This window comes from Chanos chanos, chromosome 12 (assembly GCF_902362185.1).
Source record: "Chanos chanos chromosome 12, fChaCha1.1, whole genome shotgun sequence".
NCBI classification, from domain to species: domain Eukaryota; kingdom Metazoa; phylum Chordata; class Actinopteri; order Gonorynchiformes; family Chanidae; genus Chanos; species Chanos chanos.
In genome coordinates, this window is record NC_044506.1 from 16659451 (window position 1) to 16684975 (window position 25525).

At 42.2% G+C, this 25525-nt stretch overlaps 1 protein-coding gene across 2 annotated transcripts in view; it reads right to left on the reverse strand.

The window, feature by feature from the left end:
- ctnnal1 (catenin (cadherin-associated protein), alpha-like 1) overlaps window positions 1–16872 on the reverse strand; it is a 42436-nt gene extending 25564 nt beyond the window's left edge. For both annotated transcript variants that reach the window (XM_030788971.1, XM_030788970.1), the window contains exon 1: window positions 16546–16872. In XM_030788971.1, coding sequence (XP_030644831.1) covers window positions 16546–16641 — 96 coding nt within the window. In that variant the 5' untranslated portion in view covers window positions 16642–16872. The remainder of the gene's footprint in view (window positions 1–16545) is intronic.
- Between the last annotated feature and the right edge of the window lie 8653 nt (window positions 16873–25525).

Sequence of the window (25525 nt, forward strand, 5' to 3'; positions counted from 1 at the left end):
CCAAAAGAGGCCCTTAATGACCACCCCACTCAGCAAACTCTGTTCCCTGAGTCTAAATGGTTTCGGGGGGCTGACTTCATTGCCCTTGCGAGTTGGCTCTTTGAAATTTGATGCAAAGATTGTTCAGAAAGAGAAGGAAGGGGTAAGGGTTGGGGGGTGGGGGGGGGTGGGGGGTGGCAGAGGCAGAGGCAGAGGGAGAAAAGGTAAGGTCATGACGAACCCGAGTTTAAATGGCAGAACAAATGCTTCTCGGAGCCGGGCAAGAGTGGATGAGGCAAAGTGTGCTGGTGTCAGGGCCAGGGAGTGAAGAGCCCAGATAATTAAGATCAGAGAGTGGAACAGCTATCAAGTGCTAGCGCTGGAGAGGACACAAACTCCACATAAGAGTTCCCTGCCTGTCACAGTCAATGGGCACTGAAGTGCATTTCTCTTTATCTTTCTTTATTTTTCACTCACTCCCTGTTTATCTCTCTTTCCTTCTGCCTCTTACCACTCTCTTTAGTCACGAGAAGTCACACAGGTACAAAGCTTGAGCATTTCACCCTCAGTTAAGACTGAAGGTTCTGTTACCTGCTGAAAGGAAAATAAACAAGGAAACAAACAAACATAAAAAAAAGATGATGTAATGAGAATCAGAATAAGTAACTCAGTAACAAGCTGGTACGGAACAGAATACTAAACTAGATGAAACAAAAAGTTAAGAACGTTCTAAAGGCTAGAATGTTCTGGAATTTGCATTGCTCTGCATGGGGTACAGGTTGGTTTCATTTGTTGTTCTTAATGACACTGCTGTTCTATGAGACTAGGAATGATTGGCTGGTGTTGGCCAGTCAAGCACAAAATGGAATTTCACTCACCAAAGGTCACCTGAGTGAAACTTCTCTTATACATGCAGGTGATAGACACTCTTTATGTTTTGGCTTTATTTTTCAGCATTCTTAGATGTGCTGCAATTTACCACAATTTCGAAGACTGATTTACACAGAGCTATAATAAACCGCATTTTGTCACATTACAAAGGCTGATGCAATTCATGCACAATTCATTTTCTTCAATGAAACTGTAGCGACTCCATTGATTTCTTAAAAGGTGTATTAAGAGCCAGCCCATTGCTAATTTGACATGTACAACACACCTCTCTTGTCAATAGTACGCACACAAAACAGACACTGACGCTTTACTTCGGGGTCCTCTGACCAATCATCATTTACACTTATAGCCCTTATAGTAAATAGAGCTTGCTAAACTGCTAATTGCTTTGGGAGAGCCCTTGGGAGAGCCCTCCATGGTCTTTAACACAGTTCACACTGAGGAAGTGCAAACATCTTCCCGCGCATTGCCGCTTGCTGTGCTAATTACAGTAGTGGAAACCAAATTAGAGGTGGGGGGAGGGGACGGCTACGCGGGGGCATCGGAAGGGCCACTACCGAAACGTCTGGCTGAAAAATACCGTTGAGCCATAGAACACACGGGCGCCAAACGTTAAGTCAGTCCCATGTGCTCCAGAGAAACGAATCCCAATTTTACCCAGAAAAAAAAAACAGGTGCAAGGTACCTTCACATATACTTAATGCTCTGCAAGGACAACTGGAAACTAAGCCACTTAATAAGAACGGGATGGCATTTCCACTTTGCCAAGAAAAGACAAACGTTCCAGTAAAGAGTTCCCATGTGGTAGGTCTTTATGTTCAACGTAAAGGCTCCACGACTGCAGCATACCACATGTGGGCTGTGCTTTCTACACATTCTTTGAGGCTTATCCTGTTAATGTGCTTTACGAGTCATAAAAGTATGTATGAGTTTCAAATGCTCAGATATTACGTTCCTAAATTTGAGGGAACTCCTAACAATAATCCCTTTCCCAAGGTTAAACTGCATACTGTAATGCCAGCCAGAACACCATCCAAAGTTAAAGTTTTCAGTCAAAAGTGACCACACATTAAAAACATCAGAGTTAAAGAATAGTTAAAAGAAAACACACACAATCACAAAACTGTCTCGACTGATCCATGAGCACAGAATCTTGTCCTCTGCCTAAGGTTTCAGTTTTTGCAAAGATACAATCTCAGAGGAGAGAGATCGAACCATTTGTCGCGAAGCGTCGTTATGACGAGCTACGCTGGAGAAGATGTGATGAGAAAAGTTGGCTCTTATCGAACACTGCAGGCTTCACTTACAGTAGATACTGTATGCCATTTGCTGCAGAAAACTACAGGTCTTTCTTATCAGTGAACATTGGGCAACTGTAGAGATTCAGGGCAAACATCCAACAGCTGCTGCCTCTTCTGTTGATTTAATGCAGATGGGCCTAGGCAACCAGATGAATGGCTATATAGGGAGGGGAGTGAGAGAGACGCACGGCCGAGGAAAGAACTCGAGGAAAGGCACGCCAATAACGCCCAGTGATCGGTGTGCATCGGGGAACGGCCAAGAATCACTGACAGATACGCTGCAGCAGATAAATGTCTGTCCCAAGCCCCCACTTCAACTGCTATACTTCAAATCAGAAAGCACTACGATTTACACATAAAACTTGAGATGCAGGATATCCACAGGTAATTTAGTACTATACCGCAACCATGTAGAACAAGTGTGGTTTGCAAGTGAGAGAAAGCAAGGAGCCGGAGTTTATTTCAATGCTTTGGATAAATGATAAGGTCTTTATTACATAAGGCTCCATTGTCCCCTTAAATACAGAAGTGAACGTATATTGTCGTGATTCATATCAGTGACTTTCTAAGAGCTGAAATCAAAGGCTGTGTCCTTGCAGCAGATTGGCTCAGCCCGCTGAAAGGTTCCACGCAAGCTCGGCCGTGTTTGTGAGTCCACCTCTTCTCCTCCACCGCTCTGGTCTCCTCTCCTCTCTCTCCGTTTGGCACATTCAGCTCAGCACAATACCCCCCTTTCATTCCGCACCGCGCATGATTACTGACGCCAGGAGAGGGGAGGGAAGGGGAGGGAAGGTAGAGAGAGAGAGAGTGAGAGAGAGAGAGAGAGAGAGAGCCAGAGGCAACGTGACTAGGCCGGTGAAACTTCTCAACTGACAAAGGCTGAGAACACTGTGGTATTGACCTTCCCCTCAGCCACAGGAGATGAGGATTATTGAATGCTGCAGAGTTAGAGCACAGAGGGTCAGGGCCGGTGACATGCAGGCATACCTGTCCTGAGATGAACCTGCAGTTGGTTCCAAGGTATTGCCGTGGGGTCCAGGCTCTGGGGGAACTATGTCTGAGGTGTTGCATCTATTCAGGTTAAATGGCTGAGCAATTTCAAGAGGTGAGAAACCTGCGGCTACATCATTATCCCCAATGCTCTCTCTCTCTCTCTCTCTCTCTCTCTCTCGCTCACTCTCACTCTTTCTCTCTCTCTTTCTCTCTCTCCCTCTCCTTTCTGTCATCCTCTTGATCCTCTTACCAGTTGTGTCCTGAGGCTGCTATCACTGATGCACACTGATTCTTGTTGCTTTTAATAATAACCTGCTGGGTCCCTGGTGGGAAGAGCTGAGAACTCCTGCTCTCAGCCGCTCGTCATCCCAGATGAAGGTGTGAGGTCAGCCACAAAGTTGATAAGACCACTCTAACCTTCCTGGTATCAACGGTGAAAAAGACAGCTGCAGCGCCTCTTCAAACGGACACATCCCCAGTCCCTCGGGAGCCCTCTAATCTAACATACATTTCCAGTTCACCACACTCCGTGTCATGTGATTCCAAGTCAAACATTGTAATCGTCAACTGATTGTGTATAACCACGCTGTGACACGCAAGTGCTATGTCGCGCATTACGAGCAAACCGGGGACGTGACCTAAGCTGAAAGTACCTGCTCCACACAATCAGATAATACTTCTCGCTGTAAATTTGCACACGCGTGCGTGCATGTTTCCCTCTGATCAACACCACTGGTAAACTCTCGATGCTTCTTCCAATTCAATCAACCTTTGTTTATCGGTAGAGTTCACCTACGACTCTGAGCACGTGGGTAAATGAGGTTTTCGATCAAGATAGTCAGCCGACCACGAGTCTGAGAAACAAACACACACACACACATAGAGTGGAAATAGTCCCCTTATTTGAACATGTGACTGCATGCATGGAATGGCATATTTGTCTCAGCAGAGGCATTTAGGCATAGTGTACCATCAGCTTCTATTCAGAGAAAACATGGTAGAAAAAAAAACACAGACCAAGGCTTATCACTTGCTTGTGGTGTTCTAATCAAACACAAATTCCAATTCAAATGGGTGAAAAATCAAACATGAATATAGGTCAAATGGAGGACAAAACCAGCGAGACATTCTGGGAGGGACGAGCGACATTAAACAAACTTCTAAATGAAAGTTTAGGTGCACAATTATCCCTCATTTATCTAATTGAAGTTTGGATGCGTTTACTCCGAGTTTTATGACTCTGAACATCACGTCCAGCACTCAATAGAGTAACCATCCTCAGGAGAGGCCAAAAATTTTGGAAGCGGCAGCAGGGTTGTCTGGCATGTTGGTTTATGAAGAGACAGATAATCAGGGGCTTCTGCTCAGTTAGAAACAGAATGCTTATAATTCTAGCGCCGCGTATCAGCAAAAACAGTCGGGTTCTTTAAAACAAGGACGAAGTTTGACGGAGGCCTTGTCAGTGCGCGAGAAAGGTTCTGTCGAGCACAGATATTACAGGCTCATAAGGGGGAGCAGAGAGTGAATGCGCTGCGTTCAGCGTGATTTCCGACCTTCTTCCTGAGAAGAGATAACATAATGCAGAACCAGATTTTTCTCCGGTGAGTCACTGGCAGAGAGAATGGCAGTGGCGCACGGGTGGCCCTGTTTGCAGAGCGTTAAAGCGTAACGAAGGGTCCTTGAATCGTTTGCTGTGTCCTGTCCACTGTTTTCCTGCCATCGTGCTAAGTCACCTGTTCTGATCGATGGGCCGCTCTGACCGATGGAACCGAATGGGAACAGCTTTCCAAACGGGCGAACCCTAAAGAAGAGCCTCTCACAACCTCTCACAAAAGATGGGAAAACAAACAAACAAAACAAAACTAAACTACAACATCAAATGAGGCAAACAGCAAAATGGTGGTTTAGAAAGACATCTCCAAGAACTTGTAGCAACTCTTCCTTGTGTGATGTGTGAAGGCTATTTGTGTCAATAAGGTGGAAACACGTCGGTGTATAGACCTTTTCTCTATGGCGATACGCAGGGAAGTTCCACTGCGAAGCTCCTCACTTATTGATAAAGGGGGGCACTTATATAGCCGCTGTTTCATACATATTTAATGTCCTTCGTCAATTATTGAAGGGAGTTTGACTTGTGCCTGTGAATCTGAATAGTGCACCTCAAGTTCTTGGCACTCAATAGGAAATGAGTCAACATTAGTGCAACTGTGTTAATGGACATTTCTTGAGATGCATAAAACACCATCAGGCCTGTTGTGTGTGACAAGAGTGCAGAGACAGGTTTCAAGACTCCAGTCAAACATACAAACACCACATTTAGCCACTCTCTACTAATAATAATGAAAAAAAAGCCACACAGAATCTTCACATCGCCTCCTTTGTTCCAAAAATGCGTGTGTGTGTGTGTGTGCCATTATGATGCTTTTTGAGAGTCTTGAAAACAATCACAGGTGATCTGACACATTCCATTCACAGTATACCTATTCTTTAAAGAACCTTCCCTGTACATGTAAATACTACACACACTGTAGCCGGTTCAGTCAGAGTGTACAGGGGCGGCACTACTGCAGCCGTCTCGGAAGCGTTGACCCACATGTGTTTATAGGCAGCGCCTATGTACCGGACCGCAGATTGTCTTTGTTTTCAGTTGGAGATGTGGGTTTATTTCATCCAGTTCCAAACATAGCATAACCATGTTACGCTCATGCTTTCCACCTGGCCACCTTTTCCCCAGGAGCATATTCAGAAGCAACTGCAGTTAATCTGCATCAAAATAAAAAAAAAAACCTCCTATATAACACTCTGCTCAAAAAAAAAAGAAAAGAAAAAAAAAAGGAGCAGGGTGTATTACAGCTGTGTGTGAAGTCTTCGAACCACCTTAAACCGCTCAGAGAAAAACAGGCTGTGAGCTATGTGTTGATTTACTTCAACAGAACACATTCCTTTCCACAGGCTCCTGAATATCAGTGCTGAAAAACACATTGATCCAACTCAAAAAAAAAAAAGTGAAATGAGTCAGGAGGTTACCAGAGGTTCTTCGAATTTGCAAAAAAAAAGAGTCCTGTTCCTTCCGGAAAACGGCAAGCCTTCTGAACTTACTGAGATTTGAATACGTCTACTGAAATAAAGTTTTTTTTTTACTGGCACTTTCCTTTGTTTAATCTCATGATTGACCTATCAAAGAAAAACAGGCTTAGTTTTTCAGAGTGTGGCAAATCTTCTCCCTTGGGAAGCACTGAATCACGACAATGCTGCCTCCGGCAATTTCTTTCTTGGTCGACATAGACGGCTCCAAACTTTGATCGCCCGTTCGCCCGATGACCGTCGGAAGAAGCAATGGGATGCGAACTGCGCTGAACAACCGGGTCTGGTCCACCCTGAGGCAAACTTTCGCCGAAATGACCGTCTGCGAGCGGCTTACACGGCGACTCCGCCTGACCAGTTTTTTCCTGTTACATCACTGCAGCGAAGTCTAAATCAATACTGACCTCCTCTCACTAAATCATCCGGCCCCATTATCAGCCTGAGTGTTTAGATGAGGACTGTGGCGAGCGGCAATAGGAGAATGATTATGGCAATTATCACCTCTTTCTTTCATCATGCTCTTGGGACCAGGAGGCACACACTCCCTCTGTCACACACACACACACACACACACACATATACACATGCTGCCAATTGAAACCCTTTGCAAAATGAAAAGCCTTTTTGACTGTGTGACCTTTAGGTCCAGTTGTGAAGACACTAGGGCTCGTGCACAAATTACACACACACACACACACACACACACACACATCGATTCAATTGTAAGACACGACTCAGAACAATTTAAGGGCGATTTCGGTATTCGTCGATATTTTCTTAAATGGAATTTGTTCCTTGGCAAGAACATAATGTACAAATGGCTCAGACCAGCTATAGGCCTCCAGACACAAAAAGATACTTTGATTCATCCATGCTTTGGGCAAAACCAATAATGCCAGTTGTCCCGCAATGACCAGAGTCATCCAATTAAATCATTAGAGAAACTATCACATACCCAGATGGAAAACAATAACTTGATTGGCTGTTCAGAGTGTAGACATAATTGAATCTATAACTACCAGAGACTTTTGTGTATGCACACTCTTTTAATCATACATTGTTTATAACCATGGGAGGGTTACTGCAGTGGTGACTAGGGGAGCAACTCATTCATTCCACTCTATGACACTTCATATTCAATCAAATCAGAATTGAAGTGAATTGAATGAGTCTGAATTTAGAATGCAACTTACGACTAAATATATTAACGGTTGAGAATATGACACTAGTGCTACTTCAATGAACGACAACATTGCATCACAGCAATGAACATTCAGAGGAAGAGAATAAAGACAGACTGAATCCCAAGAATAAAGGCTGAAACCCACTCAGAACGGGGCCTAGGAAAAATCTACTCCAGCAGGCAAGCGAAAATCCACTGAAAAACATTGCAGCTCAGCAGTGATTTATCCTGTGCACTCAGCAGCACTGCCCGTAAAGCACTAAACCCATTTAACTTATCATAACTTCTCAACCAGACTGATTTAGTCCAACAACATGTCAATGGAAAAGAAAGCACAGAGTGATAAAAACAAAGATATTTTATTAGCATGTCATTTGTCAAGGTTAGCATAGAATTCTTTTTTTTTTATTCCAGATTTATTATGAAATAAATCTGCTATTATTAAATAAATCTTCTAAATCTTTTCGGCACTTGATACGAGTCAAGAGACACAATGCAATGTCAAGCACACAGGTGTCAACAAAACCACAATCATTCCCTTGAGGCAAGCAGAAATCTACAAACCTTTCTTTTTTTTTCCGAGTTGTAGTTCAAACACAACAGCCCAAAACCATTAAAATGTGATAGATTACGTTCATAAATCACTGCACAAAAGCTGCTATCCCAGCACTCAGAGAGCAGAAGCTGCACTTTGGGGGGGGGCGAGGTGATTCATTGATGAAATCCTGACCGCGATGCCGGAGCTCTGAAGTTCAAGCCCAGGGGGGAAATGACAATCATTCACGTCTAACAGCCAAGTGAGTGAGCAGTCGGGTCTCAGCCCCGTAAAAGCTGACCTTTGACCCCACCCCCTCCTCCTCAGCCCTGTGTTGTGGTGACGGCCCCTTTACCCGCGCACAAACATATATTCTCACCCTGCTGGAGGGAGCCAGGAAACCTGAGCTCCAGTGTGGAATGCTATGACCGCACTGTCTGCAAACTGGAATGCACCATACCCACACACACACACACTTTTCCACTCAACAAGTAGCCAAGTAAGTCACTTTCACTCCACAGATCATGTTTTGGTTATTTCAATAGCAGTCCTATTACCCCTCAGCTAGCCACACTGAACACATCTGAGCAACAAGTCTGAGAGCCCAAAGAAAGTACATTTGTCCAACCTTGCAAGTGTATGTGTGTACGTGTGTGTGTGTGTGTGTTTGTGTGTGTGTGTGTGTGTGTTGGGGGGGGGGGGGGGCTAGTTCACTGAAAACTAATTAAAGAGTAAACCTACTATTTGAGACTAAAACCCCTGTATGTGCATACAATATGAAGAAACATGCATGTTTGCACTTTCATCTGGAGTCAAAAGCTTTCAACATGTGCAGCACCTGTCACCAGTCTCTTGTCACCATGGCGTCCACCAGAGGTAATAATGCTACAAAATCAGCTGTTCCAGACAGACAGAATGTGCTTCCTCTGCGTCTCTGAACGATCAAGCATGTAGACAGCAACAAGTCAATCACAGCCAAAAGACAGAGAGAGAGAGAGAGAGAGAGAGAGAGAGAGAGCCATCCCTAAGTGCTGGACCAGACGCTGTGGACTAGGAAAAAAAAGAAAAAACGCTCCATTCTGGCACCGGCACAATCGGGGAAAGAGAACGTCCCATCCGGAGCCAGCTTTGCCAAAAGGATGGCTCAGGTCTCTGAAACCCATTGAGAGTCCTTCATCAATATTCATGAGGATGAGATGGGTGGGGGCGGGGGGGGGGGGGGGGGGTAGCTGCCAAAGGGCCAGGGGCTAGCCCGTTAGCGTAAGCTTTAACCGATAGTCTTATCAGTGCTTATTTGGCCAGCTGATGGGGAGTTCATGCCACTAATCCTACTGGCCCAAGTGTAGCATGATTGATGGAACTAATTACCAAGAGAGGCTGCTTTCAGATCGGACTCACACAGAACGTGTGAAGGGGTCCTTACAAGCTGGGCGAAATCAAAAGGGTGGAGGAACATACTGCAGCTCACTGTCATACCAAAATGTGCTCTTTTTATTTGCATTGGCTTTATCCCACCCTTCTATGTCAGCAGAGCAAAAAAAAAAGAAAAAAAAGAAGAAAACCTAGTGTGAATTTTTTCTCCCCCACTCTGCAGCATGCTCTGACGAAAATCAACATGCCTGGAGCGTTATGAGGCAACCCTGCAATGCACCAAACAAATTCACGGGACTGTGGCATTCTTAATTAAAGAGGCCACGTAACCTTGATGTGGTTGCTTCGTATTCATCACTGTAAAAAAATCCATCTGTCATAACGACTAAATTCGCTTTTTAACGCTTTTAATCTCTGCGGATCTGGAAAGCTAACGCTGCGGTGACATACCGGTCAAGAGACGACAAGAGCAATTCCCCCAAAAAAGACCGGTTTGAAAAGACCGTAACAACTGCCTGCCTGTTGGGAAGTACGGTTTGAGAAACTGTAGGAGGTTGGGTTTTAAAAAAAAAAGCTTTTACCTTTCACAGTGAGATGAAAAAGACTGACGAGGCCTCTAGAACAGGTTCACTTTACCTTCTCGTTCTGGCCCTAAACACTCCAGGCAATGCTTTCTATAGACTACACGCTAATGAGGCACGTCTAGCCTTCCAGTTTCTCCATGGGGTGAGTGAACCTCTGGAAGTGCCTTAGAAGCAGAAGGGTTGACAGAGCCTTCATATATGTATATATACATATACATATACATATATATATATATATATATATACACACATATGCACATATGTTTATTGGCTCTGACCACTCACCACTGACCAGACCTTACTTACACAGTTTCCACAAAAAAAAACAAGGGTAAAGTATTGCACATCTTGCAGGTTTTTTTTTTTTGGTTTTTTTTAAACACGGGTCTTTGAGGAATTTGACATTGTTTTCACTGCAAACACTTTGCAATCAATAAAGCCACTCACCGTGGAAGTGGGTTAAACGCGGTTTAACCGAGCAGCTCATGTAAGTAGCTCTTCTGTTGACCGGTGACGCGAGTTTAAAAATAAATAAATAAAGAAATAAAGGAGCATGGAACAGTCTGTAATAAAGTTGTTGAACATATTCACAACTCGTCCAAAAAAGGCTATTGCTTAGTGCTGATTTCCTGTGTTGTGGACTGGAGAGATGTATTAGCCATTATATAAGTCTCCCAGCCTCTCAGAGAGAAGAATAATGAGACTTTGGTAATTACAGTAAAGGTAAGTGGGGCATTCATCACAGTCCTCTTACATTCCTCTGTCAGAGCAAATCCAAGCCAAGCTGTGTTTCTGTGCCAATGTACATGGTATTTTCTGCCAGGCTCATCCAATTTTACAAATGGACTGGGAGAGAGTGAGAGAGAGAGAGAGAGAGAGAGAGAGAGAGAGAGAGGGAAAGAGAGAGAGGGAAAGAGAGAAAGAAAGAAAGAAATGGACAGAGAATGTTCTGAATCTCGCATGCATCCAATCTCGCCGACGTATTGTTTACATTGTGTTTTCCAAATGCGAAGTCACAACAACCATAAGCTGAAATGTCACTGAACTTATTCAGCTGCTCCAACAGGACACAATAACAGGAAATATTACACTGCCATTCCACTACCACTACCAGTCCTGCAAAGTGACAGGTACATTGTTCCTAAATATTACCCTGGAGGTGTCAGCTGAAAGGATAACACTGAGAACACATGCCTTGAGAGCCCTCCTATTCTCAGACCGAGGCTAGGGCCTCGAATCAAACCGCACTAAACCACTGAGAGAGATCGCCTCCCACCTGACCACAGATCCGGCACCCATGACATAAATATGACCCGAAACTGTGCCGATTGTCACTTGATCCGGGTGGAGAAACAGAAGGAGGTGCGGAGGCCAGGTCCATCTTGGGACGTCGAAGCTTCTTTCCTCTCCTCTGTTTCTCTCTCTAACTGGCAGCGTGACCAGATGAATCATTGTTTACGGTCTGGGTTCAAATTCCCGGCAAAAGCCATTACTCCAAGACCAATCATAAAAGTCTTACGGAAGTAATTAAGGTTTGTGGTCACATGCTTTCAGCACAGGTGGCAGTAGTTTTGGTAAGAGGATTCATTAAATTCCAATGTCTTGATGTTTGACATTTTCCCCAAAGGATCTGGTTATTTTATATTCACATATAGAAGACTTCAGTCTTACTTCACCAGTTTGGAGAAAGCCTCTTTCTCTCTTTTCATAAACCTCCCCTGAATATTAAGGGATCTTCATCAGGCTACACAGCACATCCAAAACATTTCCTCTCTGTCTTTCTCAAACCCTCCCTGGGAAAAAGAAGAGGATTCTCGTCTCAGTGAGGTCAGCAAAACGACTTCTGCGAGTGGCTTTTTTTTTTCTGGCCTCTTAAAAAAGACACTGAGAGCTAATTACTCCCTTGGTAGCGACGGAAGGATGAAAGTTTAAGGGAGGGAAAAGTTTCAATGGGAGAGAAAACATGGTGACAAATCTGAGACTGGAATAAAAGCACTAAACAGGGGGAAGTTTCCCATGTGGAACTATGACTGGGAACTATGACTACGAACTCTGAAAGGGAATAAACACCTTCAGAAAGTGCTGCTAAAAATGAAACCGTAATAATGTCTAATAATACCTAAAATACAACGTATAAAATACAACACTTCTGCTGTTTTCACAAAAGAGTGGAGGAAAGTAGCAACTTTAGAACAGTTTAATTTAGGTTTCACAAATCTGAATCTGAAAAAAAAGAGCATGTGAACACAGTAAATTAACAGCACAGAACACCACTGCGAGGTCATCGCTGGCCACACTCATATGAAACCTCAGCAGAGATAGCACTAACTGCTTGATAAGCATTGTATAGCCAGAGGTACTAACAGTTTTCATTATCTCAGGGGATCTTTCAGCTTTAACTATCACCCCCGATACCATTACAGCATCACAACACCCCTGACGGCTCAGCTACGGACAACTATGAAGATATTATCTGCTATGTCTTTGTTCTCCGTACTGCTACCGACTGATCAAATACAATGGGGAAGAGGCATGCTCACACAGGCAGGCTACCACATAGCTCCCACCCTGAGCACACACACACACACACACACATACAGACATACACACACATACAGACACAGACACACATATGCGCGCGTGCGCATGCACACAGACACACACACACACATATACAGACACACACACACACACACACACATGGACATACATTTATACAAGCCCTGTACAATGGTTGTTTTGTTCTGGTGCTGGAAAAGATTTTGGCCTTGTAAACCTCAGTGGTTTACATCAATCCTCTACTCTGTCGACTTCACTAAAACCACTGGAAAAGGCGTGATGTTCATTCTCTCTGTCTCTCAGTCAATTTGTCATTCAGAGTCCCCCCTACCAGACGCCTTACATCATCCCTCTCTTCATTAGCATGGACAAACCAGAGTTGTCATACGTTAGGGAATGGAAAGTTTATATTCTGCATATATTCTGCACAGAAACCAGCACACACACACATACGCACAGACACCCGTACACACTGAACCAGCTAACACCAATATTCTGCAGCAAAAAAAAATTTAAAAAAGCTGAGTAAGATTTTTTTTTTTTCAAAGCTAAATTTATGCATTCAATGGGAAATATCTCTTGTTGGGGTCATTTGAAATAGCTGAGGCTTTGCATAGCTAATGGAAGTAGCCCCCCCCCAGATTTTCTGGGCTTCAATGCACATGCAAAACTCTCCCACACTCTCAAAAGCATTTTAAGGTTCAATTTGCCCAAGTGCAAGTGGCATGGAACCCACAAAAGCATGAAGACTCAAACTTAACACACTAAGACAGAGAAAGGATTTTTAGCCCCAATTACTGCAGCAAATCCCTATTTGATATATATATATCTATATATATATATATATACACGTGAAAAAAACCCACTTAGTCCAGCAGAAAAAAGACAGAGCCGGCACAAATATGTAATAACAAGCCTTTTTTCTTGTCGCACACATTTAAGTGCCCGTGGATCAGATCAAAGGCTCAGCTATTTTTTCATAACTTCACTCCAGGCTCTCGGCCTGCCACGCAAGCCTGTACTGCACTGCGAAGCATACACTCTCAGTGTGTTTTGCTCTAGTATATTCCAATTGAGATTATTTCTAAAAAAAAAAAGTGCCTTAATTAATCAGTGTGCATTGCGCTAGAGAGTTTGCCAAAAGAAGCTTGATTCTGTAATCAAATCAGACAGACACAGTGATGCACTGGAATGAAGCATAAATGTGGTTTGTACTTCTCCGCCAGTAAGGACACAAAGGAGTTGTAATTTACAGCTAATTTTAACTGTAAATATTTGTAAAAATGTACACTGAATAGCTGGCAATCCTCCTGTCAGTAAATGAGTGTAAATATTATCACTTTTTTTTTTTTACAGTGTAGCTCAGTGGCTATCTGTAGCTCAGATTTCAATTAAAAACAAAAAATGTCACTGCAGGGCAAAGAGAGAGCTCAGACATAAAATATTCTTCGTGATAAATTCTTATATCCCTGCTAAAGTTAAGCTTTACACAACCACAAAAGCTCCACAAAAAATCAGAAGCATCGCCTCAAAGTCTATCAGAGTTGGCAATCAACTCCAGAATGGGACATAAACCTGCACATCCAAACAAACAGTTTGATGCATTATCCCATATCAGTGGCACTTCAGTGCTAAGGCAAAAGGTGAGTGCAGTTAGTGTTGGGCAGAGCTTAAATGCAGTGTGTGGGACGGAGGTGCAGACAGGCAGGTTGGAAGTCAGGCAGGCTGGTTAATGTGCAGGGCTGGGAGTTTCCAGGCACAGTAATTACACAGCCGCGGGAGTGAGTCTGATAACAGAGGGGAGAGAAGATCAACGCCTGCATGAATATGTGTGTGTATGAGTGTGTGTGTGTGTGTGTGCGTGCGTGCGCGTGTGCATGTGTGTATGTGTGGTTCCCTTCTCTGTCTGTGTGTGTGTGTGTGTGTGTGTGTGTGCGTGTGCATGCGTGTGTGTGTGTGCGTGCGTGTGTGTATATGTGTGTGTGTGTGTGTGTGTGTGTGTGTATGTGTGTGTGTGTGTGTGTGTGGATAGGAAGCGTAGCTGAACACCAAGACAACCCTCCCTGAGCCTTTCCTCAGGAACAGAGTTCTCATTTCCTCCTTTATAATCAGTTGGGCGCCCCTAACACAAGGAGAGGTCACCTAAGCCAGATTCACACAATATTGACCTACACACACACACATTTCACTCTTCATGCCTGCGAGGATATTGTATGTCATGGGGTTAGTAATTATTGCTGGAAAAATGCTTGTCATGTGAATATTTGATGTCAGCTCTAATGAGAAAACCAGTGCTGTCCTCAGCAATTGTATTACTCCAATTAACAGCTACATGTCAGATGTGTGCCATTAAAGCAAAATTCGCTTCCTCGAACCCTGGAGATATTAATTATCTCTGACTGTACGGATACACCTGCATCACCATATAAATCATAAAGCTATCATAACATGGTAGTTACTATTGTCACCAAAACAATTAACACACAGGACGCAAACAGGATTGCTGTTTCCTTGTGTTTGGCTGCTTGGGGTCTTCACAGCCCCATGCCCTCCTTTTGGGTGGGCCTTGTCTTTAAAATGAGACTCTCTGAACGGCAACAGGGCCCTTTAAGGGGAAGGGTTACGACTGAGGCCACTTTGTTAATCTCTGTAAAGCTCCCCCCAGTTTTCCATTGCCACTGAAATGGGTGATTAGCAAACCCTCCTATCACTGACCTTTTCGCCCCATTTAATCAATAGCCTTGGTAAGTCACCGCTGTGGTACACAGATCATCAGAACCGCCTCCAGACAGAGCCAAACTGCTGCCCTTCACCCACAACAGTCTGTGTTTCTGTAATCAGTTCACTTTACAGCAGATGGCCAAAAATGTTACATAAGCTTGTGAGTATAAAAAAAATATATAATAATAATAACTATCATGCAATGCTTTAAACAAAGGTTATACTTCAGCATACGAAATCCATTTGAGTCCTTACGGACATAATGCTTCGGTTGACACATGTAAAATAAGCACAAACTGATTCTAAACTGACCTGATTATTGGGCAATAGACAGGTAGGCTCAACTGTTACAGCCTACATACCTGAGAGGAAAGACAGCACCCAAGCAAGCAAAGCCAGTGGGGCCAGGAGTGTTGATTAGCAATGTGATGCAAGAATTAGTGTGACTACTTAATTGATTATTCGATTAGACTCCTTAACAATGCAAACATTACTTGCAGAACTCTAAAGTTTCGCTTGGAGTTTAAAAAAACACTGGGAGTTTGTAATACTTCTGGTATTATTTAGGTATTTTAATTAAAAAGTCATAAGAAAAACAAATCCATCATTGTTTTAATGAAACCAAAGCTTAACTGCAGTGCTGTAGGCCTATCGTTCGTCACTACTAAAGCTTGAAGCACTATGACGAGAAATCACTGAGCAATCTTAATTCATTCAAACCTGTTTAGAGCAAACACGCTGCGGTTTTTTGAGGAGAGGTAAATCGCAGCCTTTTCGAGAAACACCACTCAACACGGTCTCTTGTACATACCAAAACAAAATTAGAGTCTTAATTGCAGTTTCGGTTGGCATGAGTTACAAGCATGGCAGTGTAAGATATATGAATGGTGTAGACGGGTATTGTTCTTTGACTTCCTTAAAGTTTTCCCCGCGTTAGTGCAGTCGGAACGGTTGTGCAGCAGTCTAGCGGATTTACTATCGCAACAATGTGTTTTCTAGAGTGGTTGGCAAACAGCGATGCATTCAGTAAGTGTAGTCCACTTCCACCTAAAGCTTGATAGGATTAAGAAAGTTTCGTCGGATTCCAATTTCATTCATTATACGGCCTTGGCTGCAGCTGCTCTAACGGTGCACACAAATAAAACCTGTAAATAAACAGTTAATGTACACGACAGTAACAATGAGTTTATCTGCTAATTTTGCTCACTTTCTCTCTCAGTCTTCAGATCACGCGTGATAGGTAGGCTATAGGTAATCTCGGTGTTTCGCTAACCACTAACGATTGTTTGCCTTACTCTGTTACAAACTTTTCTGTGACTCGCTCCAGCCAGAGCATAGACTCACCTGTGAAACGAGGGGCATGAGTGTTTGCTCGACCGACCGAGTTTTAATCTCAAGCCCGCAATCAAAGTTCCCACTGCCGCACGGAGATGAAGCCATTCCCGCCGATGATCTCTCTCCGGAAGGCTCCGGTTCTGTTTAGTTACCTGGTATCTATCCCGAAAAGAATAGAGCGACTCTTTCTGTCACGTCAAAATACAATACTTATTATATACAAACGCGAGATCCGACAAATTTTCTGAGTTACAGTGTAGACTACTAATGAACGCCTTTCCACGCGTGTTCAGCAGAGCCGTTCTTCGACTGTCTGTTAAAGCCCATGAAGGCTAGTTTTCCCAACTACCACAGCAAGACTGCAGTAGCGTGAGACTGGGCAGGCTATCCGGGACACACAGACACACACACACACACACAAACATAGAGGCGCACGCGGGGGGTGGGGGACGGACTAGTACTGAAAAGAGATCAGGTAAGAAGTGCCAAGGTGATTTGAGATTTGTTTCGCATAAAAAATGGATTCATGAAAGGAAATTAACCTCTTTAAAGCACGAAAGAAGCTCACAAGGAAGTGTTGTCAAATTGTTGGTTGTTTACTTTTTTTTCCTTCACCAAAATAAAACGTTCATTTACTCACAAACATTAAATCTTCAACAAAGGAGGGCACATTTAGATTAACATAAAAGTCTAAGACTACACCTGAACTGAAAGGGATAAAAAAAAAATCAGATGATTGTGATAATGTGAATGCAATGAATTCATATTGAGAGTCATTGAGGCTGGGGTGTTTCATAGATGTTACTGTGTGACAGCATCTCAAATAAGTTATGGTTTTCCAGATGTGATAGGTTTTTCCAGAGTTTGGGAAGAAAGCCAACAGTTTCAAAGTGTGAGGGCTTTGCCTACATATGGAACTCCATAAGGTCTTACGGGAATGTTTTCCTGCCATTTTGAGTCTGCAGTTTCATCAGCGTGCAGTCTTTGAGTGTGCAGTTTCATTAAAACCACTTTTCTCCGGAGCAAGAAGCTTTGTGGAACAATGATTCCTTACATTGCATTAAACACAGATAAATTGATCAGAACTTGCAATATCTTTCCTCATTAATTTCATGGGGGAAAACAGCTGCGTGATTTGCGGTTTGTTAGATCAGCGTAGCTGCAATGTAATAGGGTTGTTCAGGTGGACCAGTGTAAAACAAGCTCTCAGAGGTGGTCTGGGTTTTCCCTCTGTGTTATTTTATTGGTGAGCAGTATCAGATGACATGAGAACATTTCCTCTGACCAGACTGTGTGGGGGGGAGAAGTCAAATAAACCTTGCCATGCAGCCACTCTGGGATTGTGGGTGTCAGTTGTGGTTGGTTGCTCTCCAGCAAAAGCACAGGGGTTTTCAACTCCACAAAATCTTACAACCTCAGTATTACTGTCTACTCTCATACAAGAGCCCAAAAACATTTCTATCCTACAGGATTTCTCATAGCTGTGTCAGAGGAACTGAAGGTAGGCAGTAGTCATAAGCATCCTGGTGCCGTGTCTTGTGTAACTGTATATTTGCCCTGTAATGAACACTTATTGCATGTCCAAGATTGATATCTCCTGTGCACATTAAACAGATTAAAAACCTCTTATGAAACACCCTGTGAAATAAGCTTTCTTGGGGTCTCATGTTAAGCTTTCTTATCTAGCACTTCTATGCATTCCAGTTATTTCTCCACAGCTCCGCGCCTTAATACCTACAGCTCGTCACACAGTCCCCGGAATAATCCACGTATTTTCTCATATTCTCTCATTCTTTGCATACCGCGCAACCTCTTCAAGTTTAAGTCTAATACTATACAAATAGATCACGCTGTTCTCCATTCTTGCTCCTTCTGAAAAGTTTGCCTTGGACATGCAATTCATACACAGGAGGAGAACTGGGAAAAATGTAAAGATTGTTAACAGAGAACCTCAGCTTGCTGAAAAGTGTGAAATAAGCACTAGTAATTCATTTCTCGTGGTAAAAAGAAAAGGAATTTAGAAAATTCAAAAGTCAGTCAGTGAAGTATTTTTCAAAGTATATGTCTGAATTGTTCTGTTTCCGCTATAGATTCTAGTTGTGATAAATGTCTTTATTACAGATACAGCACAGCACTTGGGTGAATCACATTTTCCTTGCAAAGCACTGAAATTCTTTGGATGAATATTCATTTATGCATATATTATTGTGTTTTGTTTAAAAGATTAGTTTAAGGACCCAATTACTTTCACTGGGTTTCATTAACAAACCGGTTCCTGTGTTTGGTATTCCTATTAACAGAGGCCAAATGACTCAACAATTATCTATTCAGACTAATTGTTTTAGTCTTATTCCTTTCAAACCTTCTTGTGTGCTGCAATAAGAGGCCAGTATGCAAAGAAAGTTAATAAGAGACAGCAAAAAGACTCTTCGCCTGTGAGGGGGTCATTGTGGTACAGCTGTGCATATACACTTTTCAAACACGACTCCGGCTTCGATTTCCACCCTACTCTCAATGCATTCCCGATGAAGCACAAGCATTTTATTTCCAGGACACATTAGATGGTCGTTTCCATGCCAATGCCTTTGCAAATATTTGAAATGTATTTGCATATGCATGAAGCATATTTTATTTTCAGCAGTGGTAAAAAAAAAACAAAAAACGCTGACACACAACATAATCTTTAACTGACATGTGTAAACAACACAGTCAAAGGAAAGGGTTCTTCAGGATGGGTCGCTGTGAAAGGGTGCTTCGCCATGAAACCTCCAACATCCACTGCCGACGGGGGGAGTCCTTTATTCAAGAGTTTTGGCTTTTTCAGTGAACAGGTGTGTAGACTCTCTGCAGATGATCTGTTTCCAATCAATCGCTCTTCCCTTTTTCAGGTAGCCCTCAGTGCCGGGGTTTATTTAAATGCATGTAAACAAAATCAGGTGGTAGAGAGAGAGAGCTCTCAAACCTGCTGCTAGCAATCTGTGCTTGTGTTGTTTTGCATATCCAGTGTTATATAATCATCAGCTAATAAATCCTGCGTGCATATAGCCATGAGGGTGCATTCACAAACATTCATTAGCACACTCTATCTGTCCTAGTCTCACAACACCACATTATGTCTGCTCTGGTTTCTGTCACAAATTTGTGTGTGTGTGTGTGTGTGTGTGTGTGTGTGTGTGTGTGTGTGTGTGTCTGTGTGTGTGTGTGTGCGCGCGTCTGTGTCTGTATCTGTGTGTGTGTCTGTATCTGTGTGTGTGTATGGAATTTGACCTCTCGGTGTTGGTGATTAGTTTTTCTCGCTCACCCCATCTGTCTGGGTCTGGAAGAATAATTAGGTTATAGCTCTTGAAGCAGCAGAAATCCTGTGGCTACATCAGAAACTAAGAACATATACCACCAGAGGGACAGTTGGATGATGCCACAGTCTGTGACAGTCTGATCTAGCTGCAGGACTTCTGTTTTTCTCGCTGTTTTTTTTTTTAGATCAGGGAATCTGCAAAGGCTGAGAAAGTATTTATCACACCCTGCTGTGAAGGCCCCACACCCTATTCCACGAGTCTGCAACCTATTCTATAAATAGCCAGGATGCCAATCGGAAATGTGACCAGCACTGGCGGGGACACTATAATGCTAGATATAAAAGTAGCATGAATATAAATATATATAAAATGCTGTGCATGTCATCTAAATGAGTAGTGACATCCTTTGCCTGTTATCTTGAGGTGATATCGTGACATACGTGTTGTGAGAATGTATGTTTTCAGAATGTAAGTATTCTGTACCTTTTCCATAACACTATTCCTCCTGTTAGCAAGAAAACTACCTCAGCTTGAAATGTTTCACCCAGTCTCTTAAAACAATGTATTTTGTGACGTTACTCTTCAGGAGCCTGGTTCACGGAGATAAGTCACTCTGAACGTCTCTCTGACTTAATGTGAGACATTATCTATAGTTTTCCCTCTGAACTGTCAGAGGTGGATGAGAGTTGCTCCGAGGGACGTTTCTCCTCTGTGAAGCTTTGTTTGTATTAATCATCGTGTCTCAAAGGTTCAGACACAACAATAGATATTTCATCATGATCCTGTCAGGCGGTCAGCTAGAGATGCTCTTGACAAAACTGTCACGCGATGGCTAAAATCAATGTCTGCCCGCGCTGGCCACGAATGACAGCCAGCTGAACTGAGCTAAGCCCCCAAAACATCAAACAATAAGCTCCGCCCACAACAAGCCACACCACCCACACAATGACACCGCTCTATTCTGTAGTATGTAATATACATAAATCTATCTATCTATCTATCTATCTATCTATCTATCTATCTATCTATCTATCTATCTATCTTTCTCTAGATTTCAATATCTATAAATAGGTAGATCGATATCTATAGATCTATGGACAGACAGATAGATAGATAGATAGATAGATAGATAGATAGATAGATAGATAGATAGATAGATAGATAGACAGACAGACAGACAGACAGACAGACAGACAGACAGACAGACAGACAGATAGATAGATAGATAGATAGATACCAAAATATGATTCAAAATCTCAGTATAGATACTATATTTCTGATATTACCATGCTCAGACTAATCCAATCCACTTCAGTCTAAGAGACTACACAGGGCATGGTTTTGGCAAAATATCAAATTGTGGAAAGAAAGCCAATCATTTCTTCTATTTACATCATGCATATACTTCCCTTAAACCATCTTTCATTTTGACAAATTAACGTAAACTCTATGTTTAATGGGAATGTCACAAAAAGTCTCTCAGATCTGTCAGAGGTTAAAATCATTTACGCCTATCAGTGACAAATTGAATGATACTAATGATATCCATTATGGCACTGTGAAAAATCATTCCCCGAGTAAACACACAGTGAGAGAAATTTTGAGGATTTTTGTATCAAACATTGACGTGAGCGCTTGTGACATGCATATGTAACAGTTTTATGGCAATATGGTGGGTTTATGACAGGGACTGTGAACATTGTTCCGGGTTCCACTTTTTCCATCCAGTCTCTACAGCATCACTGAGGATTTGAAATTCTGACACCCTGGGAAATGCAAGCAGCATGGGACACCTTCAGAAGGCTGTCATACCTCAGCTGGAGCTAAAGAGATTAAACATACTTAATTATTCCTTTACTCTTTCATCTTGTCCAGCTGTGCCTGAATGATGTTCTAGAAAATTCTCGCTCTAAATTTAGTAATTCTGTCACACAAAACAGTTGATGTGAGTTTTTTCTCTTTTTTTTTTTTTTTTTGGTTTGTTTGTTTTTTCTTTAAATATATATATATATATATATAAATTATTTCCCACTCTCCGTTTCACTCATTGTTAATTAAGTTACCATAAGAATATGTTTGCAGCTGATTTATGTCCTAGCTTGACACTGAAAAGATAATAATGCCAACAAACTTATGTAATTACAGAGTAGCTTAGTCTGGGTTTGACAGATAGGGTATATTGCACCACCTACTGGACTCAAGCGTTCAGTCCACCATTTATTCATAATTCTCATTCTCTTACTGGGAGTTTTAGTCAGCATTAACATAAAAAAGGGTTACGGAGGAGATCTCTTAAATTTTTGCTACAGCGTATAATCAGAGAGCAGTTGGTGTAAATGTTTCACTGTGTGAATAATTTCTTTTTCATTCATTTTTCATTTCTTGGCCTCACGTTTTCATTGCTACAACATTATCTCAAAATAACGTTAACAGTTTTGGTAATACTCATTATGGCCACTAGATGTCCACAGGTTTCCAGGTTTTACGTACAGTGGCGAACAACATAAGCAAAACAAGTGCAGGATATAAGAGGTAAAATGCCTAAAAAAAAAAAAAAAAAAAAAAAAAAAACAGAAAGAAAAAAGAAAAGTTATGCACTTTTTTTCTGAAATATAATTAATTCATGAAGCTGCAGTGTTTCTTTTTGCTGTGTCACTAGTTATATTCACCATGTTTCAATAAGAGAATATTAGCCCATACATAGTGTATGATTTTTTGTCAGTTAAAAGGTTGTGGAATGTTGAATGTGAATAGCAGAGTCTCTACAGACCGCTCAGATTCCAGACATAGTTAACGTGGCGACGGCCATGTGGACAATGTGAGCAGGGGTAATTCTTCCTGTAGAAGCCACCTGCGGTTTGGAGCAGCCTCTCCTGGATGGCTCAGTGAAAAGAGAAAGGACTTTCATTGCTACCAGTGTGTATTCCTACGTAGGTCTGGTCACATTATCGCGTCTTTGAATTCAGGCAGATTCAGGCACAAGTGAATGTTAAGCAGGAGGTCAGAGAATGTCTTGTTAAAAAGCATGGGCTTCTACTGTTTAGCATATTCAGATTAGCCAACTCATAGCATCCAAGACCTTTTGCCACAGCGCCCTTCACTGGAATGGGTTCACAACTTTAATGACAGAATTGGTTACATTAATTAGAATCCTTTCTCATTAATCATGTCATGGTGGTGGTGAAACCAATAAGTTTAATCAGTAGTTTTAGTTTTATGTTAAAAAGAGTATGAGAGGCTCACTAAAAGTGAAAACGTTTCATTTAACTTTTCATTTGGAAGAAATATGTTGACATCAATCTTAAATAATAAAATAATAGTGATACAAGTAAAAGGACAAAATGTATACCGAAGCGTCGTCCATCAGTTATTTGCAAGTTCTTTTTCTGTCAACGCTAACTCCACTCCATGTTGGTTCTTGTCACTAAACAGGAGCGGTGGAATATCCCAAAGTGTCTGTTCATTCCCTCTGAGCTTTGAAACCTCACTGCCAACTGGAGAAGAGGTGATTCAGAGGTCTGTGTGGAAACTTGACCAGAGCCGTAATGGTGAATCACTCACTCAGTCGCTGTAAAACTGGAGAAGTAGTGTTTTATAAATGAACTGTGTTCCTAAATAAAGCCTCTGAGATGAGACAGATGAATCGCCGGTTACAGTGAATTCTCGTGCAGCGTTCGAGCATAGCTGAAAAAATCTTGTGTTGATTTCAAATTTGAGAAATGTTCTGGTTATATCAGGTAAGCCCTGCTACATCATGTTTTAACAATGCTCTTTTTTTAAAAACTATTATATGTGTTGTACATTATTACATGCCCCTTGGGAATTGAATGAGAGGCAATGGGGAGGAACCACGTACGTATATATAGACATGTCCCATCGTGACAGGCTTTCTCTCTCTTTCTCTCTCTCCCCATACACACTCATTCTTGAGGAGACAAACCACTGATTTGTGCTTTTGTTGCTTTAGTTTCCATATTATTGTTGTTGTTCTTTTTGTTTGTTAGTTTGTCTCTGAACACTAATTTAGGGTTATTGTATCAGAGGGCTGGCTTTGTTTTCCTTTTTGTGTGTGTGCGTGTCTGAGGTCAGGGTAGGTCAGTAGAAAGATCCACCTTATCCTTTGTGTGACTGGGAGTAACGCAAGACCTGTCCTCCGAGGTTAGATGTCGGCTACGCCTAACGACATATCTTACTGAAAGTCGTCTCATCCACGCTGACCTAGGTGCTCCTGAAGATCCCATACGTGTAATGTACAGTGATTGTTTTATAGTGGCTGAAAGGTTTTGCTTCTGACTCTACATAATGGATTTGACCACAAAGCTTTGGAGCTACACACGGTGGCCACTGGGCTATGACCATGAACCAGACCCTAATCCCCTGCTGAATACTGTGTGGTTGTGTTTTGGTGCTAAAATGATCCGTGGTCATAGACAATCTATAGTTAAGCTGTGCTCTTGGCAAGGAAAGTTGGCACCCATTCCTTGAGCTTTTGACGGCCAATGAAAGTCAGTAACTCACATACGATAGCTCTTTTCTGTCATGTCAGAGAAGACAACTGTGTTCGTTTCTCACATGTTTCAGTGTATGTAAAGACCAAACTACTAGTACACCGCCTACTCTAAAATGAATATGTGACCAGAGTGGCAATACTGGATAACCTGTTTTCATGACCAACAGAGAATGTTGAATACGATGTAATATCAGATACCATTCTTTTAGGTGCTCCAGAAAGATGACATCAGAACAGGACATTGTCGGTGAGTCGTGTCCAAAACCTCTGACTATTTGACACCATTACTGGTACAACTTATTTTCCACTCTTTAAAATTTCTTTGTCTGTTCATCTTGAAAGTGGCTGTGAGGTAGTACGTCTGCCATTTGGTAGAGAGAAATGTCAGGCTGTCAAATTAATTTCTTTATAGAATCATAAAGGTTCTATAAAGTATTAAAACCAGTTCCATGAATTTCAGGGCACTGATGCTCACAGTCCGATACACGGTTATTGTGCTTTTTTGTGTGTGTGTGTGTGTGTCCGTCCTCTTTTGTGTCCTGGTATTTGGACCACTTGTAAGAATATTTTTCAGCTGTGAAAACTTATTCCACTACCGTATACAAATATCTGGGGAGAAAAAACTAAAGAAGTCTGGACGAAAAAGCTAAAGTCTCAGACGAAAATATTGTTATCAAACCTGCCCAAAAACGGCTCTTATGGCACCGTTCTCCAGACAGATAATTCTTATTTCTTCAGGGCTTCTCTTGCCGTAGGCTGGAGACAAGCAAACTGTTGATAGATTGTGCACTACTGCCAAAGCCAGAGCACAGAGGAGATGAAGTGACAGCCCAGCCAGACTCCCACCTGGCCCTCATAAACAGAAAAAGATCTATGTCACTTCCTCTGCATACGTGGCCCTGTTGATGAGCTCTCTTCCAGTTCCTCTTAAAGGCTCTCACAAAGCATGTATATCATCCAAATTTAGAGCTCGGCTCAATTCAGTTTCATTTCAGAGAATGAAAGGGTGGACTAGAATGAAACTCACATACTGTCAGCTGTTTATTACATTGAAGTAACATCAACTTAATTTTCTAAGGATCTAGTAGGGGTTTTTTTTGTTTTATTTTTCAGTTCCTTAACTCTGTAAATTGAGAGAGACCTGACACCAACTCTACTAAATGTTTGGTTGTTCCTTGTTAGC